A 24,501-nucleotide genomic window follows, 5' to 3' on the forward strand; every position below is an offset into this window, starting at 1 on the left:
GAGCGGGAAAACAAGAGGGGGAAAATTCTCCCTCTCTCTGCGCAGCGCCTCCTGCCGCTTCGCTGAAGGGGCGCTGGGCAGAGAGGGGGAGAATTTTTTTTTCTTGTTCTCCCCCCTCTAAAACAAGGTGCGTCTTTTGGTGCGAAAAATACGGTAATTTACTTGCACCTTAATCCCTCCAGTGTTACAATTGCTCTTAGTTTTTTAATTGTTAGAGCACAGAAATCATAGAGACTGAGGAAAAGTACAATTTGAGAGATTTTAGATCAATGCCAATTGTAGTACATTTCACCTTATCTATTGGAGCCTCTTTCATGACCACACTAATACTAAAAAAGCCAAAATGGCAGCTAATGCAACAGCCTTTGGAACCAAGACTAGATCAGTTCTGTACATTATGAAAATGAAGCAGATAATTGCTAATGTTGTTCTCCCAAGCTGTGGAAGAAAAGGAGTTATGTAAGGCACAATCCCTCCCCCCAAAAAACCAACTTAAAAAAACAAAAACTTAAAAAAACCAGCTATTATGAAATCTTCTGATGCATGTTAGTTTTGGATCACGTGCTGTTTGGATTAGGAGTATAGATTTGAAACTTTTCTTACATCTATGGCAGTCATACATCCAAGAAATAGGCCCATAGGGCATATTTTGAAGAAGTTTCTGAGCCTCATTAGTGACCATTATAATTCCTTAGTTCCTCCTTATTTATCCTCTCACTTCTATTCCTGGCTGAACCTCACTCCTGGAAAGGTATTTGTGTATGCATTCAAAGGCCATGCCTAGCATGGATATTTCACATGCGGCCTTGCTTATATAATGTGATACAAGCTACAGAATATGGAAGCAAGTTTCAAACTCTCATAGTGACTAGTAACCAAAAGTCTACAAGACTTTTGCAGTAGCAAATGATTAACATGAGCAGGGCTTCCTTATCCTGTAGACATTTTCTCACAGAGGCTCTTGCTCACATTTCCACATATGGGGGGTGGGCACAAAAAAATGTGGTTGACTGCTGTATGTACAAGATACTGGCAGGGATTATGTGTGAAACTGCCCACGGGTCTAAAGCTCAAATCCATACTGTCAGGGAACTGCCATCGGAGCAGGAGGAGGTGAGAGGGCTCCCGGATGATGGTGGAGAGGGTCCCAGTAGGAGGAGGGATAGCCCATACGCGGGGGAAGGAAATCAGCGCAACACCAGTGGAGAAGGGGAGGAGATAGAGGAAGCGGAGGGGTGGCTCCAGGACTCTTCGCAGGAGACCAGCAGAGAGGGGACAAGTGCTCCGTTGCCCACACCCACCTTGCGCAAAAAGCTTTCGTGCAGGCAACGGGGGAGGAGATTGGGCGTCAAGCAGCTTTTATGTTGGAAGCGGTTCAAGAAACACCCACTGACGGATTCTGCCAGCGACTGAGGCAGCCACGAGATAGAGGCTGCTCTGTCAGAAAGGGTTCAACCATGCAAGCTAGCCATGAGTAAAGGCAACTTACGCACAAGCAATCCCTAGAACCATTGCACATACAATCACAGAAGCAAAATTTTTAATTGCTCTATTTTGGAAGAAAGAAAAAAGCAAACCAATCACTTGTGTTTATATATATGTTTTGTGGTTTCCAAACTGCTGGTTTAAATAAAGGAAAAGCATCTTTAGATAAACACACATCTAACTACTTTTAAACAGTAAAGAAATATTTAGCTATGGAAATAGTCAGCAAGAGCTCTTAGCTTTTAAAAAGATAAATGACCTATAACAATCCATTTATCTTTTAAATAAAAACAGTTCTACTCCCTGCTGAGAAAATAACTTTCAGAATCTGCTGAGTTTTAAGTATCAAATAAATCTTTCAAATTACCTTGTGCATATTTGATTCCGACCTCAAAGAATGAGATGCAATATTACTCTCTTTTTAGCTCAAAACTAGAGACAGGTACATAAGCAGCCTGAAAAAGAAATGCCAAAAAGAATCAGAGCAAAACAAAGAGAAACAGAGAAGAATTGAAACTCTTGAAAAGTACCTGGCTGACCTGCCAACACTGGATGATGTTGAAAGTCAAAGTAAACAGGTAATCTGTGTTTCACCTAGAGCTTTTGCTAAATGCATATTATGAATTGCAGAACATAATACTTGCTCACAATGTCCTTGGGTAAACATTAAAAGGTCATGACCGCCTGTAACATCTCTGCATAAGCCCTGTAGAAGTGATTGAGTGCTGCCCCAAAGCTCCTACACAGATCTCATAATGTTCTAGTGAATTGTGCTCAATGATTTAATAAGAAATTTGCAGTTGCCAGAACTCGAAGGTTAAATTTGTTGCTCTTCATCTATATTCTGTTCCTTTTCTGTTTAGGGAACAAATAATTACGAAAAACAGTATCTGGTTTCTTTTGTTCTTGGCTGGCATAGTAATACATTGCTGCAATGTTTACATTAAGATTTTTTTATAATCATCATCATCAGACACATATCTAAGAAAAATCAGCAGAAGTGAGGGCCTTTGTTATGCATAATAAAAAAATAATCAAAATGCAATGTAATTAATAAATTCAAGGAGACTGTTGGTTTGACCCATGATTCCAGATGTTTTTATAAAACGAGAGCCCAAAAAAGGAACACCCTGGAAACAAAAAAAAGGGAGATGAAGCTTCAGAAACATGCTTAAAGTGGAACCATTTATTGAAAGTTCAGTGTGCCTGCTGCATTTTGATCTATTCCCTCCTATTTTGATGAAACCTGTTTTGAACAAATGACTACAATATGTGGAATACAATTTTTAAATGGTTTTGCTCCTGAATAAAGTTATATTCTGAAACACATTGACATTGTTCCATTTTCTAATAAATTTTAAACTGTTCCATTTCTAACATCATGTTGAAGCTTTGACTTCCTTTTTGTTTGTTTCTGCTTCTCGAAGCAAACCTCTTGAGAATGGTAAAGTGTGATTGATCCATGACCTTCAGAGGTCCTGGAAACATTGCTTGCCTCGGTCTCTCCCCCCACCCTACCCTTTGTGAAATCTCCAATTTGCAAACAATATGATTCTTGAAGCATGGTAAAGAATACCATATGACAAGAAATAGGAAAAGAAATAGTTCATGATCATTTAGCACTGAGACGCAATAAAAAAGTCAGACACATCAAAAGAACTGCAAATATAACTCAATGTATCATAGTACATGGATCATTTTAAAATAACAAAAAAAATACAGTCAGATGAAAGGTAGGAGGAAATACAACTAAGCAACCTGATATGGACAAACAACACTTTTGAGTTGCCAATAAAATATTGTAAAGCTGGATTCAGATTATGTAGTATTTAAGTCTTGTTTATATCAGGGCTTATGCATATGATTTAAAAAAATTAAATCCTCCAATCTTCAGTGGGTCTGGATGAAAAATACTCTGATAAAGGTGTCCAAGCATCTACTGTACTTCGAATCATACGTCAGTGGGATATCCATCCACATAGAAACAATTGCCTATTATAATACTTGCCACTGAAGAGCAACGTATGGTAACAAAGCACCTGACAATTCAGTGTCTTGTTATACACATCAGGAAGTTCAGTTATATTCTGTTCTATTAATTGTTCCAGTACTGTATTACTGTTCCAGTATTGTATTACTGTGTTCGAAAGCATTGTATGAATAAATTAACAACAACACACCACTTTGTTGGTTATTTGATCTACAGTAAACATGCTTCTATATAAAAATATTTATATTTGCTTCTATATAAAAAATATTTTGGCTTCTCTCTAGCTTCAAGTTCTTGAAGAAAAGAACAAGCAGCTGAAAGCTACTTTGGTTGAGCTTGAAAAGGCTCTAGAAGAGTCCAAAACACAGTGTAAAGAACAAGAATTGCAGCTAGTTTGTCAAAAGAAGAAAGAAAAAGAATTGGTAACAGCAGTGCAGAGGTATGAATAATTAACTTGATCTGTCGTTTATGACTCTCTAGGATCTTTCTATTCCCTTCTGCGTCAGTTTAGTTTTGGTGAAGAGATTCACGTGAACTCTGTTGTAATGTCAAATGCCAGACTGCACTACACAGAAGGCAATGATGCAGTATGTTGCAAAGCACAATTGAGATGTGTCAGACTACAGCAATATCATTTTTAATACGTGGGCATTGTTGAATTGCTGCTTTTAGGGAAAGAGGGTTGAAAATGAGAAATATGAGGTTGAGCTGAGAAGGATGTAACAGAAAGCCTGCCTGGTTGCTGAGGATTCAGGTCTTCTAACTAATCATGTACTTGTGTAGAGTAGGGACCTTGAACTGTTAACTTGTGGACCAAATCAATCTCATAGAAAGATGCCATCTGGTCGTAGAAATCTTGTTGAAGGTATTAGAAATACTTCAGGTACTATTCCTCCCACCACTTATATCTCAGACATTTTAGGCATGTCAAAGCTGTCATTCAAAGTCTAGTTTTGCTGTTTGAACTACAAACAAGAGGAAATAAGGGGGACTTGTCTGCACAGTAGCTTATGAGCACACAGACATCCTTTACTGTTTCCTGGTTAAGGGGAATCACACCAAGCAACCACATATGCAGTTTCCCGAATGAACAGTCCCTACAGCTGACATATTCTGGCTAGAAAGTTGTAGGGCATCTGCCTAAAGTTAATGGTACAATGGAAACATTCCTCCTTACCCTAACAAGTTCCAAAGGAGCATTCAGGTGTCATTTGTGCCACATGTTTCCCCAGTTAGCATCAGTAGGGCAGAGACACCATGACATGCATTAACCCACTGACCACTTGGCTGGTGAATGCAAAATCAAAGGAATGAACATGAACATTCCATTCTGGTTGACGGGTCGAAAGAGTGTGGTTTGGTTACTATAAGTTAGTTTTGCCTTGGGGATCAAATTCTTACTTAGTTGTTAACTCATTAAATGGCTTTGGATACGTTACTGTCTGTGAGCTGCCTTAATAGCTGCAACTGTTCCGCAATGGATTTATAGTTACAAAGAAACAGGAAGCAGGATAACAATTCCAGATGGATGTTAAAATGAGAGAATGTCACTGCAGCACAGACTAATTTATTTAGAATTGTTTTATTTAGAATCTATTGTTTTATAAAAGGCTTTTAAAAAGCAAAAGCTAAAGGAACACCCTTTTGAAATTATGCAATAAAGGTAATGGAAGCCATTTTAGAATTTAATTTCCAGTAGTCTGAAACATGTGACATTTCAGTTCGTGACCCTGCGTTGCTTAAAATTGCATGCCACAAAAGCTTTGTTCAAATGATGAAAGGTTAGGTATTTGGGACAGTTAGCCAGATCACTGGGTGCATTGTTTCCATCTTACATCTGGTACCTATTGCATTTGTGAGTGTGTAATCCACCAGGGTGGCTTTGCAGTCTCCTGAAAGTCTATAAATATTTGAAGCAGAGTCTTGTTTCTAAATTTAAACAACAATTGTCATTGTCATCATTTGTGTTTTCATTTTTGAAAGATGAGGCGGAGGGAAGCAGAAGTGTGATTCTTCCCTGTGCTGGGGCAGTTGAGTGTTGTTGACAGGGTAGGTTACCCAGGACTCTGCGTAACCAGAGATTGGGGAAATTTCTGCTGACCCCAGGCAGCTAGTCATCTGGAAGCCTGATTTCAGATATCCACCAAGTCATGCTGCAATTCTAGTTACCGTATTTTTCGTTCCATAGGACGCTCTGTCCCATAGGACGCACCTACTTTTGGGGGGGGGGGGGAGAAATAAAGGGAAAAAATTTTTCCTTTATTTCCCCCCCAAAACCAGGTCGGGGAACAGTGGGATGGCGGCGCTGCGCCTCCCCGCTGTCCCCCGAGCTTGTGGGGCTGGCCGATGTCTGTCCGGCGCGAGGGGCGCTCTGCTTCAGGGCACCCCACGCGCCTGGCGGCAGGCTGCGGACAACTGCGCAAAGCACGGGGCGTCTTCCAAAGGGCGCCCCGTGCTTCACGCTGCAGGCTGCCGCCCGCAAGCCTTGCGCTCCCGTGGGGAGTTCCCCCCGGTGCGCAAGGCTTGCCGACACCTGCGCGAAGAACGGGGCGTCCTCCGAAGGGCGCCCCGTGCTCCGCGCTGCCGCCTGCAACCCTTGCGCGCCCAGGGGAACTCCCCCGGGGTGCGCAAGGCTTGCGGATAGCTTCCTGGAGAGCAAGAGGTGTCCGTGTGCACCGACGCCTCTCGCTCTCCAGGCTTCTGCGAAAGCCTGCATTCGCCCCATAGGACGCACACACATTTCCCCTTCATTTTTGGAGGGGGAAAAGTGTGTCCTATAGGGCGAAAAATACGGTAATCTCATGTAACACGGAGGCAGCCAACGTGGTGCCCTCTAGAAGGTTTTGGACTCCAATTCCCATCAGCCTCAGCCAGCATGGTAAGTAGTCAGGAATGCTAGATGTTGCAGTCGCAACAGCATCTGGAGGGTACTAACCCTGCTATAAAGGGCTGTAGGTTCTGATGGCACTCTCAGAGGAAGAATTGGCTGTCTACAGGATCATTTCTTAAAATGAACCTGTCAACATAAATGTGCAAACCCACTCCAATAGCATGCATTAACCATAAAACATCTCCAAGAATGAATCTGTGTACGGAATCTTTGACTTTTGCAGAGCTTACTTATTTCCTGCACAGGATTTGACTCTGGAGTTTTGGTATGCAATTTCTGCTTTCTTCTTGCCTTTTCAAATCCAAACTACAGCCTGCAACAGAAGGTAGAAAAATGCCTGGAAGATGGTGTCCGCCTTCCTATGTTGGACACAAAACAGCTTCAGAGTGAAAACGAAAGCCTCAAAGAGAAAAATGACAAAGCTAGCAAGGTACATTCATTAAACTGGGATGATCTACCTGTGTCTGAAGAGCTCTTTTTGCTACTGATGTTTTCTGTTACTATATTGTCAACCTGTTGTTGTGTCTCCCTGCCCCAATATATGTTTCCAACAGCAGCCAGTGAAGCACTGGCAGGTGCCACTGGGTGGCAGTAAAGATGAGAGGATGTAATGTACAGAGTCAGACCATTGGCCCATCTAGCTCAGTATTGTCCACACCCAGGGGGTGGGAGGTTGCAGTTGAGGTCAGGCACATGTAATTATGCAGTTGCTGATTGACTACTTGCCCTCACTAAGCGGTTGTGCACTTAGGCAGGGCAGACCAAGACACCCTCTTGTCTCCACAACTTTCCAACCATTTCTGAGTATGTTTTCCCCTACCCCATAACTGCCCCCACAGCATCATAAGACTTTTCTTGTTACTAATTTCATTCCTGATCTTGCAGCATCCTAAGTTGTTGTGTTTTTTATAGCAGTGCATGTCCTTTGTGCCAATTCTCAAGTTTACAACAAATTAGATACCTTGACCTCACAAAAATTTGACAGATACATCAGAGATACAAAGAGCATTTTTGTGTGTTCTTCTCCTAACAGGTCATAGACAATCAACAGAATCAGATTGCCGAGATGACTTTAGAGATTCAGGTAATGAATTGTGTTTTTCAGGCGTTTAACCTTAGCCTTACTATTGATGAAGATGCATCCTCTCCATGAAAAGAAGGGTTGGCCTTAGGAGCTTCATGAGACAGCAGTAATCTACAATATTACACTGTTTAATGGTAGTTGTGCTTTTATTTGTAATCTGTTTTGGGTTCCCAAGACAGAATGGCTTCATATAAATGCTCTGTATACTTGAATGATGCCACAACCTTCACATAAACATAATGCAGGGAAGAAGAAATGCATGACAAGAATTAAAGCTGAAGTCTAGGGCTAGGTAATGTTAGGTTTTCAACACTGCAATCTGGTGGTACACTGTGATGTTGAAAGGGTGGAATAAGCTTCATTGGCCCCAGCCCTGCCAGGCACCGGAGTGAAACTGTCACCACTGCTGCTGAGGTGGTTTCATCCCGGGGCCAGAGCTGATGCAGCTAGAGGGGTGGGCTCCCACGTCCAGGAGAAAAGATGCAGCCCACCCTCCTGGGTGAAGGCAGCTGGACAGCGGTGCTTGTCAGGCCCCATTCTCAGGGTTCCCTCTGCTTTCACACATGTGGGCTACCTATCTGTCCCGTGCGAAGGCAGCAATGGATGAGGCCACTACAGTAATGCGCCATCTGTGTGGCTTCAACCCCCTCCCTCCGCCTTGGCAGCTGCCTGTGACAGGTGGGCGGGGGGGGGGTTGATCAGCTGAGAAGCAGGCTGCCTTCAATTGCCCACTTCTCGGCTATTCAAGCCCCTGTGGGGCTTTGTTAAATTGCTCAACTGAGTGGAGCAGTTTAAAGAAGTCGTCTGCTGGTGGTTGTGGTATGAGAGCCAGAGGGCTGTTTCATCCAGCGGTATATTGCAGGTGAAACAGCAGCCGCTCCTGAGTCTCTCTGGAGGCAGGGGGACTTGGGAGCAGCCGCTGTTTCACCCGCGATATATTGCTGAGTGAACAGTCGGGCCCTCATACCAGTCCTGGGTGATACATTGCAGAGACCTGTCTGGCACTTGCTTGTTTCAGCCACCTTTAAAGTGCAGGCAGAATCATGTGCACATAGGAAGCATTTCTTCGCCACTGGAGCCCATGGGCCTGCTGCCCTCATCCAGCTGTCAAAACAAGCTGAGGCAGCAGAAGCAATACACCCCTTTCCCCCTTATTCATACCACAAGACCATCAAGAGAGCTTCCAGCAATCGTAACATCAGCACAAAAATTATGTATGAACACTACAAACTGAACAAAATAATAGGGGGGGGGGTGTTACTGGGTTGTTGTTTTATTTTGATTGTGTATATATATTGCGTTATGTTGATCTTGTTCTGTGAACCGCCCTGAGACCTCCGGTTATGGGGTGGCATACAAATTCTATAAATAATAAAGGCAAAATGTGGATTAGCCTTCAGACAAGACAGGCATGCATGCAAAATATGTTAGTATGATCAAGTTTTGATGAGACAAGTGATTTTTTAAACCAAACGATAACATATGTGACCAGGTCTTTAATTAATAATCTACAAACTGTTTAATGGAAGCATTATAAAATGCAACAAGGAATGTTAGAAATATTACTTTTAAAATTAATAAGAAAAAACCAACGTAGAGAAGCTGTTTGGTGATTGACCATGTCCCAAAACAGTAAAAGATTTATTCAGAAATTACACAAACACGTTCCTTGAACAATTGTTTGGGTGTGATTTCTTTGGATTATTTCAGAGGTTCAACTCATCTGAAAATAATCTCAGGTTGAATTTATTGTGAAAATGGCTCCTTTGCACAGCTGAAACATGCACACTGATAGAAGACTAGGCCTGGGTGACATATCACCCAGGACTGGTATGAACGACAGAGCAGGATGGCAGCCCTATCTGGCAGTATATCGCAGGTGAAACTGCCACTGCTCCTGAGTCCCTCTGCTGCCAGGGCCGCTGGTAGCAAGGGACTTGTGAGTGGCGGTGGTTTCACCTGCAATATACCACCATCACGCTCTACCCCTCATACTGCAGAGGGAGGAGCAAGCTGCATCAACAGCTGATACAACTTGTTCATTTCTTGGCTTCTTTAAACTGCTCTGCTGAGTAGCCACACACTCCTTAGCAAAACAGTTTAGCAGAGCTGGCATGGGGGCTCTGCTAAACTCCTGCCCCCCCCTCAGTTGAGGAACCCCAATACCTCATGCACGAGCTGGGAACAAGCTGTGCCGCCCCCCAGTGCACTGGGGTGAAACTGCTTTGCGGGGCTGGGGCCAATGTAGCTTGTTGTTTCAACATCACAGTGTATCACCAGACTGTGATGTTTGCCTTGTGATATATCGCCTAGCCCTGTATGAGACCAATTTAAACATTCAGCTGGTTGTTCTAAAAAAAAAAATGTACCTGTGTGACTCAGGTTGGAGTTGCTTCATTAGTAGGAACAGTACTTCAGCAGTCTTCTTGGAGTCAGTTGGAAAGAGTAAGATGTCATCAACGTGTTGATGAAGTCCAAATCCCCAAATCATGTCTCCCAGCGGTTTCATATGGATGTTGATCAGCATTGTGGAAGATGGATCGCCTTGTGGACACCATAGGCTAATGTTCAAGCTGCAAAACAGAAGTCTATTAGTACTGTCATAAGAAATTCTCCTGCCAAAAGGATTAGAGCATGGCAAAGCAAGACCCATCTGAGCCCGGCAGCCCATACCATGGTCAGTGGTACTGAAGGTGATTGAAATGTCCAGCAGAAGCAAAAGGAATGCATTCCTCCTGTCTGGTTTCCAACACAGGTTGTCCAGTAGAACAGCCAAGACACACTGTATCCTGTAATTAAGATTGAAGCCAAATGAAAAAAGGATCCATTTCATCCAGGAAAACCTACATATGTGAATTATGTGACGTTATCCGTGCATAACACCACATAGATAAGTTTTCTGTACACACTCCACCTTACTTTTAGATTGAACTTCATAATTCTATGGTATGATTGTAGATCTTTATTAAATGCCAGATAATTAGTTTGATCTTGTAGTTAATAAGGCATGTCCCATAAAGTATATTCCCAAAATGCCACTGTATGTTACAGTAACGTGTGAAATCCCTCCCAGGCATTGCCTTTTGCTAATCTGAAACATAAAACTGAACATACTTTCCTAAGACATGGTATCCTGTAGCAGAGTAATATCATAGCACAAGTCTAAACTCCAATTTTATTCAGAGGGAATTTATTGCAGTCAATTGGAAATGGACGCTAGGCTTTGCTTAAGGATGCAGTCATCAGAGTATATGGGTAAACCTCAGCACACAATAATACAGCATGCTTGGATGGAGAATAACATAAAGTAGGGGAAATCCCCTTTGAAAGCTTTACAAGAGGAGAATGAGTTGGAACTTGTCATCCTTTGCAGCTTAACTTTTATTAATGCCTAGAGTACAACAATTTGAACACTCTAGATTCCAGCCAAATAAAACCAGCAAAGCACAAGCATGGACATATGTCATATTGCAGTTGACTAACCTACACGTTGAGCAGAAGAAAAAAATAACTTCTGTCAATCTATAAAAGTAGGAACGGTTATATTACATCGATGCATTTCTCAAAACCTAGCAATTGCATACTAAACATCAAGTCAGCACTTCATGCAAAGTAGGAGTGATGTTTAGCTGTTTTTAAAAGTTATTTATATTATTTGTGGGTTATATAAATATCAAGAAATGGCCACTTTGCCAAATGATGGGAAGAGGAGCAGGGTTGTGGGAAAGAACCTGAATAGCTAAACTGACAGTAGTAGGCAAACAAGCACCAGAAGCCGGAATTCAGAGCAACCAGGATACGCTGAGAGGAAATTGTGGGCAGGGAGGGACAGCATGAAGAGAAGCAAGAACTAAGGGGAAAGAGGGACCAAGTCTAGAAGCAAATCAGTTCCTCTTTCCTTTTCCAAGGGCTGCTGAGGTCAGGGGATCCGCATTACTCCAGCCATGGCTCACGGCACTGCAGCATGTAGGGATGGGAAGTCCTAACAATGGTTGACTGAGTCTCTTGGGACCCAAACTAGTTGCTGCTCAGCTGTCAGAGACTATGAAGCAATTCACAGCCAGAAAGATTGTGTCCCCACCCCTCCCCAATATCTGAAAGTGTTAAAAGCCAGAAGCTGAACTGTAGAATTGGTAGCTGTATTTCTATCCCATGGTGTGAAGCTTTGCTGTGTTTTAAGTAACGGAAAACTAAACTTGAAAAGAATTCCATCCTGCTAGTCATGGATTAAATTAGCATAATTTGACACTTTGTGGTTAAGATATGTAATAAAAAAGGGAAGAAAGTTTGGAACAGATTGTGTTGAACAATAATTTGAGACACAGTGCAGAATAAGTCTATTTAAAATTCACTGGTGGTATTTTTCCAGCTAATTTGAACCTCTCAAAAAGTATGATTTGGACAGATGAGTGGATCTTTTGTCTTCTGAGATTTTCAGTCCTGGATTTCAAGAGATGATTGATAGATCACACACACACACACACACACACACACACACACACACACACGGCTGCTGCAAATGTGAGGGAGAAGTGCTCTTCGTTAGACAAACCCTTTACCTGCCAGGTGTCCAGGGGGCTTTGCAAACTAAGCCCACTCTTGGACACCTTTGGGGATTTCAGAGACTGCCCTGGTTCCTTTGAGCACTGCAGAAGTAAAAACTGAGGGTGGGAGTGGAAAGTTGGCCCACCATGAAGGACCATCTCACCCTAAAGGATCCTCTATGGGTATTGGACCTTCAGTGCTTGACTGAGGGGACCTCTCACTCCCCATAATTCAGGTTAAGAACAGTTTCAGGTTAAGAACAGACCTCCGGAACTGTGTACAGTGTACTGTAATTTGTTCCAGAGGTCCGTTCTTAACCTGGAACTGTTCTTAACCTGAAGACCACTTTAGCTAATGGGGCCTCCTGCTGCTGCCGCGCCACCGGAGTACCATTTCTGTTCTCATCTTGAAGCAAAGTTCTCAACCTGAAGCACTATTTCTGGGTTAGCAGAGTCTGTAACCTGAAGCATATGTAACCCGAGGTACCACTGTAACTACTTAACCCGAGGTACTACTGTAAAAGTTAGATGTTAGTTGAGCCCAGTTCTTTTCTTTCCCTGTATTTGTTTGAAGGCATGTTTTGTGTAGCTATTACATAAGTAAAGCTAAAGAGGTCCCTTGATAGGGTAGTATTAATGACAAATCCCACAACTGTTACAGGATAAACACTCCCATCCATAGAAACCAAGCAGTTCCCATTCTTATTCCCCTATGCTAAACACTGTAGAGGGCTAAGTGAAACTCCTGGGTATCTAGCAGACCTTGGGGATATAGCTAGATTGAATCCTTATTACCGGCTGCACATTCTGATGACTTAGGTCTCCAAGCATAATATGATTCAGCTTAGGCACACCACTAAAGTTCACTTGTTAGTGGTTATTTAAGTACATGCCTAGGTACATCCAGTAAGTTTGTGGAAGGAAACTAGTTTTAAGATACCGGGAAGTGTGTGTGTGTGTGTGTGTGTGTGTGTGTGTGTGTTTCTTTGGCTGCCATTCACAAGAGAAGCAAAAGCCTCACTGCTGTACATAGAACATAGGAATCTGCCTCACAACATTGTGTGCAAGTCACAACATTGGTCCATCTAACTCAATATTATCTACACTGACTGGCAGCAGTGCTCCAGCATTCCTGACATTCCCAGCCCACCTAGAGAAGCTGGGGATTAAACCTTTGGCCTTTTGCATGCAAGACCACTGAGCTAGAGCCCTTCCTGAGCAGTCACTAAAGCCCTTACATCCCCAGCCTCTCTATCCCATAGAAGTAAAGGCAAAGGGCTACTTTTGCAGCCACTGCTGGTTCTGCCCCAGCATTATTGAGCATTGGCTGAAGCTGAAATGCTCCCTCTCCATCTTCCCCACAAGAAAAGTTGGGGGGACTTTTTTGCTGCTGAATAGATGCATCAGCACCTGCCTCCTTGAAGCCAGCAGAGGACAGGAATCCAGTAGATCAAATTTTTAGACTTGGCAGGGAAGGCCCCAAAATTGCACACCTTAGACTAAATGACCTTCTCGGCTACAGAAACTTGTCAGCACAATAGCCAGCATAAATTTGCCTAAAGTGCTCCTAGAAGACTGAAGTTACAAGCAGAAGCAAATGCAACTGACAGTGTTTGAACTATCAGCTTACTTGGACTACATGCTTTAAAGTGATTTTCTCTTTTTTTGCCCCCTAGTCTATGCAAGATAAGCTTTTGCAAGGAAAAGTGACAATTCAAAAACAGAAAAGTGAACTTGAAGAAAAGGATAAGAGTGTAGAGCAGCTACAAAAGACGCTACTTGAAGTAAGTTGTTGAGATTGCATGTATTGAGCCAGTTGTCTACTATGTCACCATTTTGTTCTATTCTATAAATACATCACAAAATTGCATTCCTGAGAAGGAATGAGGTGTAACAATACGAGAAACAATAATTTCTCTTAAAGATAAGAAACTCTGGACACTACAAGGTAAGTGGTGATATTCTTGGTATAACAATCGTTGTCACAAACAGCTGATCTGTCACTTGAAGGAGAAATACTGTGTCTGGATATGGTGTTCACATTCCAGTCCTAACAGGTGATTGGCACTGTCCTCACTGATCACTAGTCTGGTGATGGAGAAGGACCACCAGTTGCTTACCGTAAGATGAAGGATACAAGGACTCGCAGCTCATGTAGCAGCAACAGCCTTTTTACACATTTAGGCAAGGAACCAAAAAACTGGACAGATAGTCCTGCTTGTTCACAGAGGAGTTGTGTTTCCCACACCACAGGACTATACGGCAACTCACTTTTAGAGGGGGGGACAATTTATGATATAGCATTGTGTGTTGCTGCTACATAAATTCCATTAATAAGCCAAATCTTTGGGTGTACCCAGTGTCACTCTTTGAATCCCAGTAATAGAATTTATCCAGAAATGGAATCTACATCTAAAAATATGACCCTGTGCACACTTTCTGGATCAGGATGAGTTGTTTATAAAGTTTAACTAATGAAGGCTTTTATATATTTTATATCCTATAGCAAGCAAGTCTTGTCATCTTGATCTTTTGGAATGCATACTTAAGACTGATATTAATTGAACCTATACTAGAAACTTACATTTCAAGATGAAATGCTAAGGCAACTTATCAATTTAAACATGGGGATTGTGAGACTTATCCTGACCCCATAATGCGTTTTTTTTGTGTGTGTGGTGGAGGGAAGATGCATCATGTGCAGTTAATTGTTTGTCATTCCCTGTCTAGGGTAATAAAACACATTTTGTCATTTATTGAATTGTGTGCATGATTGAGAAATCTTCTGGGAATATTCCTTAAAAAGTATATTGTAAACATGTCTTGCTGGATTAAATAAAACTCTTCCAAGTCCACCCTTCTGTTTCCAACAGTCATTTTCAAGATGCCTTTAGATATTCACAAGCAAAACTTAATGGTGATGAGCATTCTTTATTGCTTTCCCACACCATTTCCTTTTCATAGATAGACTGGCTCTGAACACAGAGTTCATTTTCATTAAAATGGACAACAGCTTCCGAAATAACTTGTGCCTGTTATTTATATAATTTTTCTAATAAACAGAACCAGTGAATAAATGTCTGCATTTTTTATTTTCTATCTCCCTATTTAAGAACCAAAGATTTATGGAAGAAAATGCATCTTTGAGGGAACAGATTCATCAGATGGAGCTGTCCAGACAGCCGGTGGCTGAAAAACTACCTGTGGCTGATCAGTTATTCAAGGAAATGTCTCACTGTTTATTTGACTTGAAAGCACTTTGCAGTATTCTTACCCACAGAGCTCAGGGCAAGGAGCCTAACCTGTCCTTACTGCTGGGAATCAGATGTAAGTGATTTGAACAATGAGAAGACACATCTGTACGAGTAAAATCCAGGAATTTGGCCAGGGAGAAAGAGCAAGTTTGTGGGGTGTGACTTGTACTTTATAGTTATAATGTTGACAACCAAACAGAAACCTTCCAGTTTGGCATTTAGTAACCACAAGATTTTTTAAAAATTGCTTCTTACCTACTCAAGATTAGAACTTACTGTAACAGTAAAATAAAACAAGACAGGTTACATTTATGGATGGTAAAAAGAATGCAGGAATTATTAGACTTTTCTGTACTTCCAGAATCTGTGGGAAGGCTTATTACAATGGTTGTCTCCTTGTAGCTCCCCTACAAGCCGCCTTCCTGCCCTTATTTTCTGTCTCAGTACTAGTCTTGCTTGGCTCACTTGTTGATGGCCTTCTGCCAACAGGCAACCCCTTTTAATTTACACAGATGTTGGGCCTACTGGTCTGATTTTGTTTACTCTGCTGCTCTGTATTTCAACCTGCATTCCTAAATAGTTATATTTTAAACTTGCTGTTATTTTTTGTCTGCTCTTATGTGATTTTTATATTGCTTATTTGTTTGTGAATTAATGGGGGGGGGGTTGTTGTTTTTTGGCCACCTTGTACATTTTTTATGGAAGGGCGGGGTATAAATTTAACACATACATAAATAATAAAATGGAGGAAGGTTGGTGGTGACTAGCAATGGATACAGTGAACAGCTCTGCAAAAATAAGGTAAAGTCCAGTTCCGTTTACACCAGCAATTCAATAAATCAGATTCATACATCACGATTATTATTCCATTCACCATTATACACTGCAACACACGAGCTAAAATCGGCAATATGCACGTGAGCCTTAACTCATAGCCTCACCTACTAATGCCAAGTAAAGCTTGCAGCCCTTGTAAAAACTGTACAGCAGTGTAATCATGGTGATGTATGCAAAGCAGTTCATCTCAAAGAAAGCAACAGATATTGTAAGAGCAACTGTGTAGGCTAAATGCTGGTGTTCTACATTGGTGAGCTAAAAACAGTGCATGGAAAACTGCTTTTCAGAAACTGATCCTCTTATTTGCTTGAGCCCCTTGTAGTTTTTCAACAGCATACCCAATGTGCATAACACTCTCTGTGGCCTCTAAGTGGTCAGGTGTCGTGTCCCACCTGCACAACTGATTCTTGCTTCTGCAAATGGGACTTATCCTTACACGCACACAACCAAGAATCCGCTAGAGGGTTGGGGGCCCCCTCAAGCAGATTGGTTGGGTGGCTGTGAGGAAGGGGGGTGCCTTTGCATCTGTCGGCGCAACATTGATTCTGACCCACATCTGAAGTAGAGTAAACCTTGTCCTGAAGTGGGGTACTTCAAATTTAGAGCAGCAGCATTGTTAATTCGGGGGGGGGGGGGGGATATTAACCAAAATCACTCTCTGAATGTTTCCATTCTTGTTGCATTGTTGGCAAGAAACCAATATTAAAAAAAACCCTTTCCTTCCACATTTGTGGAAGGGAAAGTGCCACATTTTCATACTTTCTTTTCAACGTACCAAAACAAACATTGGCTGGAATATTTAAATCAAAGTTAGGTGTGTTGACTGTGTGTTTACCTAAGCTGTCTTGTCTTTTTATTATAATTTCAGCAATGAGCTGCTCATCTGAAGATGAGAATTACCACAGCACAGAAACTCTCTCAAAGAAACTCTTAGAGGTGTGTCAGTTACGAAAAGATATTGATGAATTGAGGACTATAATATCAGACTGCTATGCTCAAGACATGGGAGAAAATTGCATTACACAGTGATAAAAGGTTTGGCTCACGGCAACAGTGACTTAAGTTATTAAATGCTGCTCTGGTTTTAGTTCCTTGTGTTTATGTTAAGGAGCCATACTGGAAGACACGCTCCGTGTGCCAGATCAAAGGGTTTCAAGCGTTTGCATGTAAGTTCATGCCGGTGAAGCAGTCGTCACTTGAAGAGACTGGGACGTGCTGCACAAGAGATCTGATTTCTTCAAAACTACTGAATGTAGGTCAAAGCTGTGAAGAATGTGTTTCTGTTGGAAATGTTGGATTTTGTTTCCTCTGACATGGTCTGTAAAAGCATCCATATTGTCTTCTGGAGTCAAAAGATTTAAGTGTCGGAAGAAGGCACTGCGGTTACTGCTGTATCATTTCCCCCCTTCAGCAAAGCTTTAGGGTACAAGATCAGTATTGAGAATTTTACTAGGGGGGAAAGTTTTAAGTGCCCTGCCCTGTGTAGGTATTAAAACTGGATGATGGCATGGAGACTCCTTAGAAGGACTGTTTGAGGGCAGGCACACACAAAGGTAGCCTACCTACCTTGCAATGTTTGCCATCTCAGTTTGGTAAAGGTCATTTTACTTAGAAATTGATGTCCATTGATCATCAGTGTTCCTCTTAGACAAAGCAGCACATAAGCTCCTATATTTTCAATAAAGCATAAGAAGTTCAGGCCTGAGAATTTAACTGTCATCCTGTGAGCCTCTTCTGCACTATATTAGTGTGGAAACTTTGCTGTCAATTAAGTTCATTTGTGACCTGGGTGCATTATGCATGGATGGCTAACCTTCCTCTGCCCATTCTTGGGACCTGACCTGGACATACACACCACAAGCAATTTTTTCTGACCCCTCAGGACCCCATTGATTTTGGCAGTAGTGGAAAAAGCCAAAATTAAAATAGTCACATTGCTGGAGTGGGCTCCAAGCAGCACCCTGATGGGGATGCAAATTAGCCTCTCCTTGATACCAAATAGTTCATCTTTGTGGATCATGTGAGGCGGGGAGGATGCATGTGTGCCTGCACATCTGGGCTTCATGTGTGTATGCCCAAGAATGTGATGTGGTCACCCCCAGAGGGTTGACCAAGGCGTAACACAGTCATTCAACCCAAAAGGTTAGTTAACTAGAAAGGGTTTTTATAACACACACAGAAAGAGCAGGAGAATATTGCATCCTTATAATCAATACCTAATTACTTTAAATTTCTCCAGGAGCTCACTCCAGCACCCAGGAAGCTTAAAAGCTAAAAGAAACATGTTTAATTCATGTGTTCTGAAAGTCATTGTTCCTGGTGGATAGTTACAATAGGAGTGCTCTAGAATTAGGAAGCAATGTACCCAAAATCACTTGGTAATCCAGACTGCTCTATTTTGCTGTGTGAAAGTATACACATCCTTTCTGCCAAGTCAAGCCTGCTGTCACTTTATTCTGACAATCAATTATATAAAGCAACGAAGTGCTTCCTTTTGAAAGAGAAAGGAAAAAAGAGAATAAGGTACGTTTTGCTTATTTATGACAATTGGCCCTGATGTGCAGAAAGCTATAGACTTGTCTTGCCAACTGTCATAGCTAAAAGTGAGCAAGAGCTTCTTTTGAAAAGGTTGCCATTTTCAGTTTTATATGTTATGTCTCCATTTTACATTGTTGGTTTATGTTGAAATACCATTTGCCTATGATAGTACTTATTTCAAAAAAAGAAAAACCTATTCTGGTCATTTTTTTCCAGAGTTATATTTATTTAAATGGGTGATTCTTGATCAACATTGTCCTGACTTCTGTCTGTGGAAATTTATTTTAGTATTTATCTTAACTACTGTTCAGTGTTTTCAAATGGAGATTTGTAAGTATTATCTTGAAACAACTTTGTAAGCATGAAAGTACTTAGTCCTCCGTCCTTACAACAGAAAACAAATTGCTTGAATTTAAAATACTAACAACTGCAAACCCCACTACAGTTATTAGAAAGTAGGTCTAATTAGGTGGTATTGTACTCAAGTTAAGAATTGCTTTATTTGTTTCTATGCAGATGAGGGCATGAATGGTGAAAAATAATTCTAATCAATTTACTTTCACGCCAGGAAGCAACTGAAAGTGTGATAAGACACTGACTCAACGTGCTATGCTGTAGAGATGTCTTAAAGATGACTTGATGGTTAAAGTATTTTTTCCCTGTTGCATCTTCTGTTTTATAAACAGAACTTTGCCATAAATTTGACACTGCAGCATCACCATAGACCAAGAAAAAATATTTAAGAGACTTAAAATAGAACTAATGTGCAGGAATCAACTAATCAAGTCTGTCAGCAAAAACCCTGTGCAAGGTGTTCTTCTGCCTGTGCAACAGGACTCCCCCTCATTCCTCCCCCTTTGTGTGCCTCCCAAAACGGGCTCTAGGAGTTGGGAGAAACCCAGTGTGGTGGTAGGAGAGGCAAATTATTCTATTTAACGGAAACGCTTGCCCTGACAGAACGATCACCTTACCACGGCATTGAATTCCTCCCATTGTCTGTAAACAGTATAGTTTTGGGACAAAGAAATTGAAGAAGTTATTTAATTTTTACATTGGTTGTAAATTAGGCAATATAAACTTCATATAAATTAAGTCCTTACCATCATGTACTCATTACCTTCATTACGTGTGGAAGATAACCCAGTTGAGAATAGAGGCAGTGAAGCTGTGCAAAGCACTTAGGAACAAGACTCTGCCAAATGTTTGGCCACAAAAATTTAGGCATTGAGGGACAGAATGCTCACAGCTGTCCTGACTTCATATTATTCTATCTTTTGCATACTATTTACACTTTCTTATTTCCTTGGACTGCAGCCTTGGTGTCCTTTAAAAAAAAGACATGGGGCTCTTTCTGAGATAATCACAGTCAGTCAGGGTTCACATAGGCAGTATGATAATACCAAGTAATCACACAGCCAGTTAAATGTGGCTACATTATGCCATCATGAAGCCAAATCAGAGTGAAAAGCATGATTCCTGCCCTCGCTTGAACAGACAAACATTTCTGCCCTGTTATGCAGCACCCTTTGAAAATCACCAATAGAGGAGGGAGTTTTTCTGCGCAACATTCTTTCTGACACTCAGTATTTTCTTAGCCTTGCTCTAGAACTTATTTGACCTCCTTGTTTGTTGCCTATAAACTTATTTATTTCAGTTAATGTCGTCCCCTCCTAATTCATTTAAATGAAGCGTTGGAATAGCAGTGTGTTTTTTAAAAGCTTGTTTGCATAAGCAATTTTTTAGAGCCCTTGGCTTTTTTAAAAAAGACTGATATTCTTCTTTGGAAATGGAAAGCTGAACAACAAGAATATTCTCTAAATATGCTGAAGTGGAGTTACTATTTTAAAAACCTCATAAAAGGGAATAATTAAGTAATTGAGTAATGGAAGAAATTACTACATCTTAATTTGTACGTAGGTATACGTATAACCCTTGAAGAAGCTCAACATTTGCTCAGCAATTCCCTAAGAATAAAGCCTATGTTCCGCAGCAACTTTTGGCATTCTTCGAGAGTCCTTTTGAGACTTCTCCACGTGTTCAGTGAAAGCATGAGGGTAGCAGGATCATGTCAGTGGCCACAACCCCCTCCGCAGCTGCATGCTTGGGCAGGAGTCTGAAGGGGAGCAGCACATGTACTTACTGGCCATGGTTCCTCCTCTCCTGAAGGCCTTCACAGTTTTCAGTTGTAAACAAATAGGCCCCTTTCATGCTACTATCAAATGCACGGTGCAAAGGAGTGTGACTACTAGCATTTGCAGTTCAGCTACCCAACCACCCTTTCTGAACATACCCAGTGCATCTGAAGATGATCTTGTTTTGCTGACATGAACTCATCTTTTAAGCACTGGATGTGGTGACACCATAAACAGTAGCCACTGTTACATACAGTTGCTAGAATCTAGAAGGAAACCTGCATTTGGAAGGAAGCTTCCACTTACTGATGACAGGCTTCTCTTGTCTCAGTCATGGTAAAGAATGAAAGAAGGTGGTAGCCAAAGACCGAAATGCCATGGTCAAAATTTATGTGAGCCATAAGGACACAGTATTATATTATTTGAACTAATGTTATAATGCAAGGCCTGCTGTTTAAGTAGCTAAAGAGCCCATCGGTTTACAATGCCATTTTTAAAAAATAGGTAAGATATGCATGGGTATTTTCAGCAAAAAATAGTTATCTATGGTCCCGTTCAACGTATTTTATGTGAAGCTAACTAATACTAGCTTTTAAGAGAAGTGGTTAACAATGGCATTACTGAGTAGGCTGATTTAGTCATGACAACCTTTTGCCACAGATATGAGAGACAATCCCAAGGGCTGAAAAATATATTATGAATGACTGAAAGCTGCAGTTTTATTAGAAAACATGAAAAGAAATGTACAAGTAATTTTCATATTTCAGGTTGTATTTCTATAATTGTGTAGACGGCATTTTGTAGTAACTACTGTAATTCAAGAATGTATTTCTAAAAGGAACTTGGAAAATTGTTTTTGGATATAACTAATGCTATTATTTATATGCCATATAAAATTTGTAGCGTCATATTTAGGTCAGTTCAAAATGGTTGTGTAAACTTGACTTTAAAGTCCAGTTAGGCCGCTTGTCTATGATCCTATGCACACTTGGAAGTAAGCCGTAACAGTAAGCCCCAAATCACCAAGATTACCTAATTAAATGTGTTTAGGATTAGGTATTAAACCTTCAGCTTTAGGTGTGTAGATTTAGAAGCACAGCAGATCTGAATTTCAGTTAATTAGGTTGCCACAGACACCAACTCTGGAGATTTCTTTTAAAAACAAAAAAAATTAGCTATATGAACCAAAGTTATTTCTCTCTCTCTCATTATTTTTGGTTTTCACTTTTGTGGGGAAAATGGAGAGGAATTATTTATCGCCAGATTCTGGAATGAGAGAGAAGAAATGCAAGGCAAAGTATCCATTTTCATTTGCCTGAAACCTAAGCTGGGGCTAAATTCACTCAATTACAGAAAACCAAATTTGTCATTTAATAATGCCTCTGTAAATCCGCTTGTATATTTGGTATATCTCTCTGCATGAAAGAGATTTTACACAATATTCTGGATGTGGATGCCATTTCATCCAAAGTGGAAGGTAAGGTTACTACTTTAGAAAAAGCCAGTGGATATTTGAAAAAAGGGGAGTGAACAAATCAAACACACCAATAGCTTATTCAATAGTTCTATTAATCCCACTTCTGTGTACCTTTGTGCCTTTTATTTTAGCTGATGGCTTAATAATAATCTTATTTTTTAAAGTTATGAGAGTATCAAGTTGTTGCACTTTGTTTCCTCTGCTTATTAGTATTATTTTTTAGCTTGTAGGCTTGTGAAAAATAACTTTCATAAATAGAAATATTTTCTAAAAGCTGTGGGTCAATATTTGAGAAAGCAGTCTGATCTTTATTTTCCACCTTTTCTGTATATGAAGAACATTAAACAGAATGTATTAATTTTGTATATATTAGGTATAGTACATCATTGATAATCAGTGGAGAAGGCAAGGGAAAAGGGGCTATCTTTAAAAGCACAGCAGATATGTACTGGATCAGTCTCCCAAGACTGGTAGTTTTTCAAAATTGGGTTCAGTTTTTGAACCACTCAGAATACCTCGTGTAAATAGAGTTGTCATGACTTAAATCGAAATGCATCCAGTGTTGTTGTTTTTATTTTATTTTTAAAGAGCCACTGGTTGGCTCATGTCTTCAGGCCTGTCATTCTTGCCTCTTTTTGTAACTTTTTTTTTTTTTAGTAGAGTTTACAGCTAGAATTTTGAATGCCAAAGTTCTATTTATTAAATAATAAAAGTTTTCATTGTTAATTACTAGTATTTTTCCACTCAATTTGTTTGATGTTTGGATTTGTATCTACAGAGCAAAAATAAATTTTGTTACAAAATCTAGACTTTTTGTTTTGTATTTTGTTTACATTGTGCTATCTGTACATTCTGCATTCCTGTGTACACTTGCTGGAGGGTGAACATGGCTGCATATGGACTTTTCTCCCATGTGCATCTCACTAGTCTCATGCTATGTAGGGGGAGGGATATGAAGAATGCCAGTTAAACAGTATTGTGCTTGATCTAGGTTCTCCTATCTACATGGAGCCGTTCCCTCTATATGTGAATGGAGAATCCTTATAGAAGGAAGCTGTGTCTTTCTGAATGATCACAATAGATTTCTGGATCAAATATAATTATGCTGCCTATGTCCCATCAAATAACTCTGCAGGCGAAGACTATGCTTTGTACCCATGTTAGAAGTCATGAATTTCAAACAGTTAACTTGTGAGGGACAGAAATGATTTTATGAGACCACCCACAGTTTCCTTCATGTGCAAACAAAATAAAAGAATTCCTTCCAGTAGCACCTTAGAGACCAACTAAGTTAGTTATTGGTATGAGCTTTCATGTGCATGTACACTTCTTCAGATACAAGATACGCGTATCTCACAGCTCTGCATCATGTGCTAGTGTAGTGTTTGAAACAAGCCAACTGCAAACAATATGTTATAATGGTGGCCAGGTTATGCAAGCTGTAGTTTACTATTGACCACAGTTTCTGGTTAATAGAAGTCTGAAGCAAAAGCTTCCAGTCTCTTCACAACTCTGCCAGAGGAGGAGAGGGAGAAGTGTTCAAAGTCAAGACTAGGGCTGGGCAATATATCAATATATACTGTCTTATATCAATATTAAGAGCAAATTGTGATAACCGTTTTTTAAAAATTACCTGGCAATATATCATGAACCTTGTGTGCGTTTGTGTGCGATTGTAAAAAAGCATGATATTGCAAAAATTGGGAAGCCAGTGCTGCTTCCTGTCCTGTGCTGCCAATGCTATTGCTAACTCTGCCTCAGCTGTTCTTCCGTGCCTCCTGCAGCAGCAGCAGCAACAGCAGGCTGGCGCAAAAAGTGCACTGCAGGGTAACTCCCTGCCTTAGCTCTCCATCTCCTCTGCCTCCTCAGCAGCAGGCAAAAATGGTCCTTGGAGATACCGTGTGTGCGCGCATGCATGTGGCCCAAGTTTGCCTGAGCGCTCCATCTCCTGAGCAGGTGGAGCTCAGCAGCCTGCAAGCGGGAACTTCCCTCCATGCACTTGTACGCAATTGTCTCTGTGTCTGTGTGTCTCCCTCCTTATGCTCCTCCAGACCCTCTCCCTACCCTAGAACTCTTCTTAATTCTCCCCTTGCCCTTTTGCTTTCTCACACATTTGTTATTATTAATAACAGATTACTATATTAACGTTAATATATTTTCCAGAAATATGTAATGTTACACTTGAAGCACGCTATCATTTAGTAAATTTTCATATAATTAAATGCATCAAATCTTCCTTGCAAAAATATATATTTTTGTTTAATAATTTT

General features: G+C 40.8%; 1 protein-coding gene and 2 long non-coding RNA genes across 12 annotated transcripts in view; 1 reads left to right on the plus strand and 2 right to left on the minus strand.

The window, feature by feature from the left end:
* The window catches only part of CEP85L (centrosomal protein 85L), a gene marked incomplete at its 5' end in the record, with an annotated part of 98,483 nt that extends 75,449 nt beyond the window's left edge, over window positions 1-23,034 (plus strand). For all 7 annotated transcript variants that reach the window (XM_083435201.1, XM_083435204.1, XM_083435202.1 and 4 more), the window contains 7 exons: window positions 1,911-2,063; window positions 3,760-3,914; window positions 6,678-6,795; window positions 7,399-7,449; window positions 13,670-13,777; window positions 15,107-15,320; window positions 16,953-23,034. In XM_083435201.1, the coding sequence (XP_083291327.1) occupies window positions 1,911-2,063; window positions 3,760-3,914; window positions 6,678-6,795; window positions 7,399-7,449; window positions 13,670-13,777; window positions 15,107-15,320; window positions 16,953-17,113 (960 nt within the window). In that variant the 3' untranslated portion in view covers window positions 17,114-23,034. The remainder of the gene's footprint in view (window positions 1-1,910; window positions 2,064-3,759; window positions 3,915-6,677; window positions 6,796-7,398; window positions 7,450-13,669; window positions 13,778-15,106; window positions 15,321-16,952) is intronic.
* Window positions 2,423-3,752, minus strand: LOC310675112. Its single transcript, XR_014509957.1, has 2 exons — window positions 3,497-3,752; window positions 2,423-3,424 (listed from the first exon to the last, which is right to left on the minus strand). It is a non-coding gene; the product is annotated as an uncharacterized lncRNA (long non-coding RNA).
* LOC310675109 overlaps window positions 7,562-24,501 on the minus strand; it is a 33,163-nt gene continuing 16,223 nt past the window's right edge. For 2 of the 4 annotated variants that reach the window (XR_014509952.1, XR_014509954.1), the window contains 2 exons: window positions 10,123-10,238; window positions 7,562-10,010 (listed from right to left, as the gene is read on the minus strand). This is a non-coding gene — a long non-coding RNA (uncharacterized lncRNA). The remainder of the gene's footprint in view (window positions 10,011-10,122; window positions 10,239-24,501) is intronic. The other 2 variants (XR_014509953.1, XR_014509955.1) reach the window with 1 other exon arrangement.

This window comes from Podarcis tiliguerta, assembly GCF_965153285.1.
Source record: "Podarcis tiliguerta genome assembly, chromosome: 3".
In the NCBI taxonomy this organism is placed as follows: domain Eukaryota; kingdom Metazoa; phylum Chordata; class Lepidosauria; order Squamata; family Lacertidae; genus Podarcis; species Podarcis tiliguerta.